The following is a 13648-nucleotide window of genomic DNA, read 5'->3' as shown; positions in this document are numbered from 1 at the left end:
TATAATATTTTTTGTTGACTTTAGTTAATATATGTGACCCAATCACATGTGGATTAAAGAGTTCACAGGCTTCACTTAACTAAAATTACTGGTGGAAAGGGGCTCTGGAAGCAATAGTAGCAATTATAGTTTGTTGTTCTGTTAACAAATACTCGATACATTTTCATATGAGAATGACCATGCTCACCCAGCTGGCTGTGTGGTGATTCTGAGTTTTCTCTTTCTTATTAGGTCCTTTAAAGACCCACAACATATATGTGTGAAGTGGTTGATTAAGGGATGGTCAGAATTAGAAGTGTCGAGTTTCTGGAATATTGTGGGGTTTGTGCCCCTTTTTAAAAGTAAAAACAAAACAAAATGACAAAAGAAACATGGATAGAAATCTTGTTTAGGAATTAAAAATTTTTGCTCTTGGACTTAGTATATTTAATAAGTTTATAGATACAAAAGCCCATTTTTACCAGGGGAAAGTATTGAGGGGTAACAGCTCATTATACATATACATGTTTTTCATACAACTTATTTAGTATGCTAACTTGCCTATGAGACTGAGTGAACTGGACAGGTGAATTGGCCTAATATTTGCAATAAACTTACCATTCTAAAGATTTTTTATAGTAGCTTAAGAATATGTTCATTGTTTAAGAGAAAGCAAATTAATTTATAAATGACCACATCTCAGTAGTTAAAAGTCCAAGTAGATATATCTTAGAGAGTTTATTTCAGACTTGTTACATGGCCCCTGTGAGAGATCCTTAGCTGTGTGCTCCATAATATTGGCCATTTACTTAAGGCCATTGTACAGTTTTTGAATTCAAAATTGTCTTCATCTCCAAAAAATGACATCAGGAACCATAACTAAATTAATTATTTGTCTCAAAAGCAAGCTGTTTATTTTACATATACTAAATATCAATGGATAATAATTGAAATAAGATTTCATTGCTTTTGCTTTTCAGTTTTAACTGGTATGCTTCTCTGTGCATAGGTGTCGTTTCAGTCAGATGTTGCATCCAATTTTTGAGGAAGCTTCCAATGTCATTAAGGAAGAATATCCAAATGAAAATCAAGTAGTGTTTGCCAGAGTTGATTGTGATCAGCACTGTAAGTACCACAGAAAGTCTGGAAGAAACTGCCCCAGCCCCACCTCTCCCGTGCACACACGTACACACACATACACGAACACACGTGTACACACATTTTTCTTTTCTTTTTTAAAAAAATGCTCTGCTTTAAGTGGAGAACAAACCAAAAAGGTTCTGGTGACCTTGGTTAAAAATGTTAATTTTTAATCTTTATGTACTTATAACACACTTTATGTACTTACAACTTCTTTACTTTTTGCTTGTGTGAAGGGTTTAAAATTGGGAGGGAGTTTCACTAAAATATAGTAAGGCAATCATTTAGGTAGTAAATCATTAACTAGCAATGTGTTCTACCAAAGGAAATACCAAAATCAATAAATAAAATTGAAATATAGTTTTAGGAAGAAAATGGATTTCTGTTTTCTAAGCATGCTATGTAATATTTGTAGTCATTTCAAATAGAACAATCTCAGATTTTTGTGTTTCTCTTATGCCTGTTTTAGAGGTATAATTAGCTGTAGTTACTGATTAAAATTACTAAGAATGTTGGAAACTTAGGTTAGACTCACTTAAAACCCACCCTCTTGGATTTTACTTGTCCCAGTGGATTATTTTCTATAAAAGTCCTCATGGTTTTCCATATACATGACAGATACCTCCAACAGGAACTAGTGAGCTTGCTATGGTGTTTCCACCTGAGTGCTTCTGTTGCACTTGAACTTGCCTCTCTTGTACTACCAACTGCATTTTGTAGTTCTGGTTCCTTGTGTCTTAGTTGTCTCACCAGCTACAATGTCAGTTCTTCAAAAGCAGGATTTTTTTCTTTGTTTTTAATGCTCCTTTTTAAGTTGAGAGCAAACTACTCATTAATCTGTGAATCTCAAGCATCTGACAGTTTCTGGGAGACAGACTGCTCATTAAAAGCTGTTGCACTGAATTATTGGTAAGTTCACCTGAATACAGAATGCTTCCATTCTGCAAATTTCCTATTCTTTACACTTAACATGATATTTAGAATTTGTGTGTGTGTGTGTACGTGTGTATGTACACTAACTTTTCATTTTACAGATGAGGAAATGGAAATAAAGTGGTTTAACTAGTGTCCTACAGCTTAATGTCTAGTCAACCCAGATTTAGAATCCAGATCTTCTGGCCATCCTTGAGAGATCTATTTGCTTCTTTTCTATCCAATTTCACATACATAGGTTCTGTGCTAGGCAGAAACAGGGAACAGCAAAGCATTTTAGTATTTTATAAACCATACCCCATATTTCTTTTTGTTGAGATTCATAAGTAGATATGATGAAGGGATCAATAAAAGGTTGTCAGTATAAGCATGGACTGCATTTCCACACTGGCTTCTGGATCATTCTTCCCACCATTCTGGCAGAGAAGATGTTTTGGTGTGGGCTCTCATTTCAAATCATTCTATTCTTTGCATTTAATTAGACATTACAGTGCAGACAACAGTCCCTACTTCCACTGAACTTGGACCATAATATCTGAAATTATGCTCTTATGCTTACAGTCATTGAGAAGAAAAATTAACTGCTGAACCATAAATATACTTATTCTTTCAAACGGGTTTAGTTTTGAAATAAATCTGACATCATTGATAGTAATCAGGTTTTCCTTTTATGGGACTAAGCAGCTATAGTTCAGATACTTCTTGATCCACTAGAGAGTTCCACAGAATTGGTTTTTTACTAATGACTGTTATATCTGAGACATTGTTTATTCTAAATATTTTATCCTGTGTAATCCTTCACTTTTTAAAAGTGACACTATGAAATCCTTATAGATAATTTATTCACATTCCCACTCTCTTAGAGATTATAAGATAAACTGTACTTTGGGTAACAGCTTATGTGCCAGTTGGATTACAGTTTTGAACTGGAAGGACCTTAGGAATCCTTGGTGGTCTGGAGAGAAATGCCTTTTAGGCAGAATTCCTTTGGTAGGATTTATTTAAAGAAAAAAGACTTATTGAAGAATACTTGACATATAATAAATTGCAAAAGTTTAAATTATACAATTTAAATGTTTTGACACATGTGTACACCCTTGAAGCCATCACCACAGTCAAGATGTCAATATATCTGTCATCTCCAAGTTATCTTTCTGCTCCGCTGTGTTCCCTTTCTCCCTGCATCAGTCCTCAGGGGATCATGGAACTTCTTTCTGTTACTATGGATTAGTTTGCATTTTCTACAATTTTATTTAAGTGGAATCATACATTATATATTATTTTTGTTTGTGGAGAGGTTGTTTTTCTGATTTAGCATTGTTATTTTGAAACTGTTGTGTGTGTTATTTTTATTATTGAGTGATACTGTGTTGTATGGCTATATACCACAGCTTGTTTAACTATTCACCTATTGCCAGACGTTTGGGCTGCTTTCAGTATTGGGCTATTATAAATAAAACTGCTGTGAACATTGAGGTGCAGATCTTTGTACATGTGCTTTCATTTATCTTGGGCAAATACCTAGGTGTGATATTCCTTGGTCATATGATAAGTATATATTTAACTTTTTAAGAAACTACCAAACTGTTTTCCAGTACAGAATATTTGTACTATTTTAATTTCTACTAGCAGTGTATGAGTGTGTCAGCTGTTCCATACTCTTGCCAGCACTTGGTATGGTCAGTTTATTTAACATATTTGTTAAATTATTAACAAGTATAATAATTTCTTATTGGGTTTTGAGCTCTTTATATATTATGAATACAAGTTCTTTTTTAAATGTGTCATTTCACAAGTACTTTCTTCCATTCTACCTTCTCAAGAGTGTCTCTCTTTTTAACTCTGGTAAAATACACAGACCATAAAATTTAGTATCTTTACCATTTTTAGTTGTAGGGTTCAGTAGCATTAAGTATGTTCACATTGTTGTATTACCAGTCTCTAGAACTTCATTTTGCAAAACTGAAATGCTATACTCATTAAACAACAACTCCCCATATTCCCTTCCCCAAGATCCCTGACAACCACCATTCTACTTTTTCTTTTGTAGCCAAATACAATTTTAAAAAAAGTTTTGTTATCATTAATACACACTTACATGAGCAACATTGTGGTTACTAGATTCTCCACAATTCTACTTTTTGTTTCTATGAATTTGACCCTAGATACGTCATATCAGTGGGTTCATATGGTATTTGTCTTTCTGTGACTAGCTTTATTTCACTTAGCATAATGTCCTCAAGGTTTATACGTGCTACAACAAAGATCAGAATTTCCTTCTATTTTAAGGCGGTATAATAGTCTGTCGCACATATATGTCACACTTTGTTTATCCATTCGTCTGTTGATGGATACTTGGGTTACTTCCACCTCTTGACTGTTAGGAATAACGCTGCTGTGAATATGGGTGTACAAATATCTCTTTGAGACCCTGCTTTCAGTTCTTTTGGATGTATACCCAGAAGTAGAATTGCTGCATCGTATAGTCGTTTTATTTTTAAATTGTTAAGTAACTACCATACTGTATTCCATTGCAGCTAGATTTTTACATTCCTACCAGCAGTGCACAAGGGTTCCAGTTTCTCCACATCCTTGCCAATCAACACTTGCCATTTTCTGTGTGTGGGGAGGCGGGGGGGTGCGTGCATGTGATACTAGCCATCCTAAAGCTTGTGAAGTGCTACCTCATTGTGCTTTTGATTTGCATTTCCCTACTGAGTAGTAATGTTGAGCATCTTTTCATATGCTTGTTGACTGTTTGTATACCCTCTTTGGAGAAATGAGTCCTTTGCCCTTTTTAATTATTTTTTTCTAAATATCTTACTTATTTTTAATTAAAAATTTTTAAAATTAAGGTATCATTGATAAACAATCTAATGAAGGATTCACACAAGGAACGTTGTGGTTTCAACATTCACCCATATAATCCAGTGCCTTCCCCACCCCATTGCAGATACGGATTGGAGTTCATTTTTTGCATTATAGTTATCAAGCTATTCTGACTTTATTTGTTGAAAAGACTATCCTTTTTTCACTGACTTTGCATCTTTGTCAAAACCAATTGACCATATATGTGTGGTTCCATTCCTTATGTTGCCATTTCACTGTATTGATTATATCCTTTGCACAGAAGTTTTAAATTTGACTATCCAGTTGATCTGTTTTTACAGTTGCTGTCTGTGCTTTTGATATCATATCCAAGAAATCATTGGAAATCCAATGTTGTGAAACTTTTCTCTTATGTTTCCTTCTTAGAGTATTATCGTTTAGGTCATATGTTTGGGGCTTTATCAATTTTGAGCTAATTTTTGTATATGGTGCAAGGTAAGGATCTACTTTCATTCTTTTGCATGTGGACATCCAATTTTCCTAATACTGTTTGTTGATGAGACTATCCTTCCCCCATTGAGTGATCTTGGCACCCTTGTCTGTTTCTGGGCCCTTTGCTTTGTTGCATTGGTCTATGTGTCTTCTTTATGCTAGTACCACCCTATTTTGATTACTGTGGCTTTGTAATAAGTTTTGAAATCATGAAGTATGAGACCTCCAGTTTTGTTTGAGAGAGTTTTGAAGGGCACATATTCTTAATTTTGATGAAGTCTAATTTATATTTATTAAAAAATGGATTATGCTTTTGATGCTGTGCCTAAGAAATCGTTCCCTCACTTAAGATCACAAAGGTTTTCTGCTGTTTTTCTTTCCTGAATTTTATAGTATGAAGTACATTTAGGTCTATGATCCATTTGGAGTTAATTTTTATAAGTGGCACAATGTACGAATTAGAGTTCATTGTTCATTTTTTTCATTATAGTTATCAAGCTGTTCTGACTTTATTTGTTGAAAAGACTATCCTCCACTGACTTTGTCAGAACCAATTGACCGTATATGTGTGAATCTATTTCTGGTCTCTGTTCTGTGCTGTTGATCTATTTGCCTATGATTTATTTGTCTGTTTGTCTATGTATAAACTAATACTACACTTTCTAGATTATTGGAGCTTTATAATAAGCCTTGAGGTTTAAATCTTCCAATTTGGTAATTTTTTTCTAAATGGTTTGGCTGTTCAAGTTACTTTGCATTCTGTATGACTTTTAGAATCAGCCTGTTATTTCTAACCAGAGGGGTGGAGGGGAGTGAGGGGCAGAGGGAAGACTGCTGGGATTTTAATTGGGATTACTTTGAACCCTTAGACTAATTTGTAGAGAATTCTCATTTTAACAGTAATAAGTCTTCCAACCCATGAATGCTGTCTGTCTCTCCATTTCTTTAGTTCTTTTCAGTTTATCTCAGCAGTGTTTTACAGCAGTGTGTAAGTCTGTATGTCTTTACATCTTTGTCAGATTTATCCGTAAGCAAATGGCATTTGTTGTAAGTGATATTTAAAGAAAAATTTTGGGGGGACAATTGTAGATACATAGAAAAGTTGCAAAGATAATTCAGAGAGTTCCTTTACATTTCTTACCCAGTTTACCCTAATGTTGACATCTTATATTAACATGGTACATTTGCCAAAACTAAGAAACTAACACTGCTACTTTACTATTAACTAAACTATAGACTTTATTCAGATTTTATCAAGTGTTCCACTCATGTCCTTTTTATGTTTCAAGATCCAGGATATTGCATTTAGTTATCAGATCTTCTTAGTTATCTCTGTTTTGTCCATTTCTCGGTCTTTCTCTATTTTTCACCACCTTGACAATTTTGAGGAGTATAGGTCAGGTATTTTGTAGAATGTCCCTCATTTTGGGTTTGTCAGGTATTTTTTCCTTAGGTCGTATATGTCTTGTGAGATCTGCCATCCCTAAGTATTTCTTATTTTTTGATGCTATTTTAAATGGCATTGATTTTTAATATTTTAATTTCTGATTGTTCATTAGTATATAGAAATGCAATTGACTTTTGTGTATTTACCTTGTATACTGGTGTTTATTAGTTAAAATAAATTTTATGTAGAGAACCATAGGATTTCCTGCTTAGACAATTATGTTGTATGCAAATACAAACAGTTTTACTTCTTGCGGTCTTTATTTATTTACAGTGTTCTTTCCAGCCAAATGCACCTGTTTTCTGCTTCAGGATTAGTTTCAGTCAGAAGATCTGTATGAAGCTTCCTAGCAAAGGCAGAAGGTGACATCAGAATCATGATACCATCCTGCCCACACATATGTCTCATTCTTACTAATCACCTGTCTGGCACTGTGGTAGCCTGCTCTGAACTACCCTCTAATTCTTTAGTCTGTCTACCTTGCTTCTGACTCACTTTATCACCCAGGCCTTCTACTCAAAGTAATAGTGTTATTTCTTGGGAAAGTTCCTGTAAGAGGTTTTAGTCAAATTTCCAGGGAACTGTTTATGTAGTGCTCACTTGGATTTGGACATGCTTTTACATGTGTTAAAGTTGTCATTACATTTCCTTGAGTTAGATAGTATTAATAATTCCTTCAACAAAATTTTTTTATGCCTACTATTTGTAATGCAGTGTGGTAGGTTCTAGAGATACAGCAGTTAACCAAACACACTTAGAAAGGCAAGAGCAGTAAATGCATAGTTGCTCACTGTGATAACTGTTCTAAAGAAAGGTTTTGGGTGCTATGAGAGAATGAGTCTAAGCTAAACTGGAGGGATAGAGAAGTTCTCTCTGAGAAAAGATACAAGACCTGAAGGAAGAGTAGGAATTTTAAGGGAAATAGGGGAAGAAGAGTGTTCAGGCAGAAAGAGGAGTAGGTGTGAAGTTTCTGTGGTGGAAATGAACACTGAACTTTCAGAGAGCTGGAGTGTATTATTGTTTAACAGATGAAGCCACTGAAAGACTTGGGCTGAGTGACTTACCAAGGTTACATAGTAAATGGAGGGAGCCAGACTGTAACCCACAAGTGTATAGCTTTTACCAGGTAACCATACTATTTTGAAGGTCAAAATAATTTAAATTGGATTTGTCATGGAAACTGACAGTTCACCCAATTTCTTTATAAAAATGACTAAAAATGTGTTATTAATTATATGATACTCTGTTTAAATTATCTCTAATGGGTCAATATATAAACAAAACTGTAATTACTTATATGTGGTATTAGTTGTTCTATTATTGCTTCTATACTGTGTGGTCTAGTCTTCTACAAAGATAGAATCCTTTGTTCTAGTACCAGAAAGCCACTGCTTACTTGTGTATAGTTGAGTACGTTACTTTAAAAATAATCATGAAACTTGGTTCATTACTCTCCATAAAAAGTGTATGTATATAGCGAGAAAGAGAAATGTAGTAACTGAATGTGATAAAATCTAAATATGGGATAAAATCTTAGATTACTTTTTCATCTTTTCTGTAAGTTTAAAATTTTTGAGAAGTTAGTATAAGAAGTGACTGAACATGTCATTTGTCGGGTTAAGAAAAGAGCAGGGTGAAGGTCTTGTTTTCGAGTTGTTAAAAATGTATGGAAGAAGCTCGAAATCTATACTGTACAGGTGTACTGTGATACTGTTTTTTTGTAATTTCTGGTTATTTTCACTATGATAAATAATTTTCAACATAATCATTGAATTTAGAAAGTATTTGCTTGAATACACTTTTACTAAAGTCATTTTGAGGAACACTTAGAGCCACTTGGTGTCTTTTGGAAACTGACCCACATTCTTTCCGTGGCTGTCTGAATTCTTCAGCAGAAACCTCCCCTGAGCAGGTGTGACAAATTCATGACCATGGCAATGGTACGTCCATTTTATTGGTCATGATAAGTTGCTGTCTCCTGGACATTAACATCGTTCTTCCTTCTCACCAGGTGTTATGGAAGGTAGTTGTGCCTTTTATGAATATTCTCCCATTACCAAGTGGAATTTATGCTAGTAATATAAAGATGGCTTACTATTAAGCAATAGAATAAATTCCATCAGTAGCTAAAATAAAGAAAACCATCTTATCCATTCAATAAATGTTGAAAAACTTGATAAAACCCAGCATAGGTCCTTGGAAGAAATGAAGGTGTCAAAATGTATGAAACAACCTTTGTTTGCATGAATTTTTAAATCTTTGGCTATTTATTGCTTCACAACGTGTTGCAAGTGCAAATTGAGGTGTGATCCATGTCTGAAATTAGTTATGGAGTCCCTCTATCTTAGCCACAAATCTTGCATATTGTTTTGCATTTGGGAATTTATGCCAATGCTGTTTTACAATTTTTTTTTATCAGCTCTGCTTAAGAATTGAAGATGAGGTGAGGCCATAGTCAGGAAACAAATAACATAATTATATATAACAGTGTAAAAATGTAATGGGAATGAGTCTCATAAAATATTCCAAGTGAGTATTTTCAAAGTAGTCCCTGAGGGAGGTGGTATGTGTATAGGCATACCTCATTTTATGGCACTTCGCTTTATTGTGCTTCATAGATACTGCAATTTATACAAATTGAAGGTCTGTGGCAATCCTGCATTAAGCAAGTCAAATAGCCCCATTTTTCCAACATCATTTGCTCACTTCATGTCTCTGTGTCACATTTTGGTAATTCTTGCAGTATTTCAAACTTTTTCATTATTTGTGTGGTGGTCTGTGATCAATGATCTTTGATGTTACTATTGTAATTGTTTTGGGGTGCCACAAACCATGCCCCTAAGACAGCAAACTTAATTGATAAATGTTGTGTGTGTTCTGACTGCTTCACCAACCAGCTGTTCCTCTTGTCTCCCTTTCCTTGGGCCTCCTGTTTCTCTCAGGTGCAACAATATTGAAATTAGGCAAGTTAATAACCCTAAAATGGCCTCTAAATGTTCAAGTGAAAGGAAGAGTTGCATGTCTCTCATTTTAAATCAAAAGCTGTGAATGATTAAACCTAGTGAGGAACGCACATTGAAAGCTGAGATAAGCTGAAAGGCCTCTTGGGCCAGTTAGCCAAGTTAAGAATGCAATGGAAAAGTTCTTGAAGGAAATTAAAAGTGCTTCTCTGGTGACCATGAATGATAAGGGAGCAAAAGAACCTTTTTGCTGACATGGCAAAAGTTTTAATGGTCTGGATAGAAGATGAAACCAGCTACAACATTCCTTTAAGGCAAAGCCTAATCCAGAGCAAGGCCCTAGTTCTCTTCAATTGTGTGGAGGCTGAGAGAGGTGAGGAAGCTACAGCAGAAAAATCTGAAACTAGCAGAGGTTGGTTCAGGAGGTGAAGGGAAGAAGTCATCTCCATAACATAAAAGTACAAGTGAAGCAGCAAGTGCTGGTGGAGAAGCTGAAGCAAGTTATCCAGAAGATCTTGCTAAGGTAACTAATGAAGGTGGATAACTAAACAACAGGTTTTCATTGTAGACAATATTGGAAGAAGATGCCATTTAAGACATTCATAGCTGGAGAGGAGAAGTCAGTGCCTGACTTCAAAGCTTCCAAGGATAGGCTGACTTTCTTGTTAGGAGCTAGTGCAGTTGATGACTTTAAGTTGGAGTCAGTGTTCATTTGCCATCCTGAAAATCCTAAGGCCCTTAAGAATTCTGTGTTCTATAAATGGAACCATGAAGCGTGAATGGTAGCACATCTGTTTACATGGTTTTCTGAATATTTTAAGCCCGCTGTTGATACCTACTGCTCAGAACAAAAGATTCCTTTTAAAGTATTACTGCTCATTGATAATGCACCTAGTCACCCAAGAACTCTGATGGGGATATACAACCAAATTAAAGTTTTCATGTCTGCTAACACAAAATCTATTCTGTAGTCCTTGAATCAAGGAGTAATTTCAACTTCTAAGTCTTATTGCAGAAGAAATATATTCTAGTCAAAGAGGGTGATAGCTCTTTTGGATCTGGGCAAACTAAATTGAAAACCTTCTGAAAAGGATTTGCCATTCTTGAACCATTAAGAACATTTGTGATCCATAGGAAGAGGCCAAAATATCAACATTAACAGGAGTTTGGAAGAAGTTGATTCCAACCCTCATGGATAACTTAGAGGGGTTCAAGATTTCAGTGGAGGAAGTAACTGTAGATGCTGTGTGAATAGGAGAACTAGAGTTAGAAGTAGATCCTGAAGGAGGGTGGGGGCAGAATAGGTGAAGGTGATAAACAGGTACTAACTAACAGTTATGAAATAGTCACAGAGGTGAAAGTACCGCATGGTGACATAGTAGTGTTGCAGTTTCTTTGTATATTGACTGATGTGGCTGCCCTCATCATGGTGACCATTTAATAATGCATATAGTTTGTCAAATCACTATGTATATCTGAAACCAATATCATATTGTATATCAACTAAATTTCAATTTTAAAAAACTAGTGAGTGACTTGCTTCTATCTTATCGTAAAACGTGAATGTCGTCGATGTATGGATGAACAAAAAAAGTGATTGCTTGAGGTGAAATCTGCTCCTGTTGAAGATGCTGTGGAAGTTGTTGAAATGACCACAAAGAATTTAGAATATTAACTTTGCTTATAGGCAGCGGCAGAGTTTGAGAGAATTGACTCCAATTTTGAAAGAAGGTCTGCTGTGAGTTAAATGCTACCAAACAGCAACACATGCTACAGAGAAATTGTTTATGAAAGGAAGAGTCAATTGACGTGTCAGACTTCATTGCTGTCTTATTTTAGAAGTTACCACAGCTGCCTAACCATCAGCAACCACCACCCTGATCAGTCAGTAGCCATCAACATTGAGGCAAGACCCTCCACCATCAAAAAGATTATGACTTGCTGAAAGCTTAGGTGATGGTTAGCATTTTCAGCAATAAAGTATTTTTAAAGTAAGGTGTGTACATTTGTTTTTCTAGATACAATTCTATTGCACACTTAATAGACAACATTATACTGTAAACACAACTTTTACCTGTGCTGGGAAACCAACAAATTCATTCAACTTGCTTTTTTTTTGCAACATGTGCTTTAACGTGGTGGTCTGGAACCAAATCTGCAATATCTCTGAGGTATGCCTATACTCACTCCTTAGAACGTGTTGGGACTTCTTTTGGAGTTGTCCTCTGCACCAGTTTTCTAGCTGATCAGGAAAACCCATGTCCATATGTAGTTACAGGAGCCCCTTTAGTTTGCTGCTTGCCTTTCCTTCTGTGTCCTTTTCCACCTCATAGCATTCTGTGGCGTGCTTTCTGCCCTACCTTCACCTCTTCTTTATATGCACTTCTGGGGACTTTTTTTATTGAAAGGTTCAGCTAGTCTCAGAACTTCAAGGAAAGAAGGCAAGAGTGGATATAACAAGCTAATTTCGCCTGATCAGTCCTTTTGTTTTTGTTTATGAGCTGGATATAGCAACTTTGATTTTTTATTCCTTTTCTGTATCTCCACCCTCACCCCCAACCCAAAGAGTTGGGAACTGTAGAAAGAGAATTTGGAATACAGACTGACACTAGAGTGTCATGCGGCAACTTCCAACTTTTTAAGCTTACGTATATTTGTTGAAATCTCAGTGTAAAGCTTGTAGCTTGAATAACCCTGCTCTAGTGGTAAAATTTAGTTTACCTCCTAAGCCCCTAAATTTTTCATTTGTTTTTACCTGACGTGGAAAACAAAATAGAAGGAGAGAAGTAAAGGAAGAGAAGGAGGAAAAGGAAGCCAGGGCAGTTAAGGCGACGGAATGTTGAGGAGCAGCCTCTTCCCACTGCCCAGAGGGCCTTCGTGTCCATTTGCCCTTTCAGCTTTTCCCCTCTGGCAGGCCCATAAAAGGCATCTACATCTCTGGGGAAGATAGACTTACTGTTATAGAGGGTTTCTCCCTTACAGTACTTATGGAATCCAAACTGATATATCTTTTTGGTCCATGTATTATATATATTAAGAGTTTTAAGAATTTCATTTAAGATTCTATCCTGTGGAAGTGATTAGAAGCAGCAGCTGTATTAATGGTGATGGCAAAATGCAAGCTCCCAAGGAGCACGGACCTTGTCTCTACCCGTCTATCCCCAGCGCTGCAATGGTGCCTGGCACATAGTAGATGTTCAGCTATAGTTGTTGAATAGATGGATGGATAAATGAGTAATGAATTGTAGCCAGCAATTATGAACTGTTAGCTTTCTAAGTACTATGTTAAGTACTTAAAATAGGTTCTCTCCCAACAATACATTATTTTCTACAGTATTTCATCAAATCTAACTTGAGATTGATGATAAGGCACCCTTTCATCTATAAATGAAAAAGAAAAACTTCACTCAACACAATGCTTTCTTCACTTAGAATTTTTATATCTATTGTAAGAACTATTTATTAGACTTACTTAGATAAAGATGTTTTTGTCTTATCATTAATGCGTGTGCCTCAAAGGGGAAATAAATTTGTTCAGGTAATTCTGAATTTCACATTCAGACTCTGACTCTTATGAATCACATTTCAATTCTGAGTCATGGATTTTTGCATTTTTCCACACAGTACTGACTTCTGTGCCATTAAGGATGTTGGTAATGCTCTTGACTAAAGAACATTACTATTCCTAGGATTTTCTCCAAGCTTCTGATACCTCTGCAAGTATTGATGCCAGCACTTTACTATTTGAGTATTTTTTCTCAATTGAAGCATATCACTGCTAGTTAAGCCACTTTTATTCAAAATTATTGAGAATACCAAAATGTTAATAGTGGTTTTCACCAGTGGTGGTTGAATTACAAATGGTTTT

At 35.5% G+C, this 13648-nt stretch overlaps 1 protein-coding gene across 3 annotated transcripts in view; it reads left to right on the top strand.

Moving 5' to 3' along the window:
• ERP44 (endoplasmic reticulum protein 44) overlaps nt 1-13648 on the top strand; it is a 91852-nt gene that overhangs the window by 39873 nt on the left and 38331 nt on the right. For all 3 annotated transcript variants that reach the window (XM_036888436.2, XM_036888437.2, XM_057498889.1), the window contains one exon: nt 989-1104. In XM_036888436.2, the coding sequence (XP_036744331.1) occupies nt 989-1104 (116 nt within the window). The remainder of the gene's footprint in view (nt 1-988; nt 1105-13648) is intronic.

Source organism: Manis pentadactyla, chromosome 3 (genome assembly GCF_030020395.1).
Source record: "Manis pentadactyla isolate mManPen7 chromosome 3, mManPen7.hap1, whole genome shotgun sequence".
NCBI classification, from domain to species: domain Eukaryota; kingdom Metazoa; phylum Chordata; class Mammalia; order Pholidota; family Manidae; genus Manis; species Manis pentadactyla.
The sequence above is the reverse complement of the archived record's forward strand: the minus strand, read 5'-3'. Positions and strand labels throughout refer to the sequence as shown.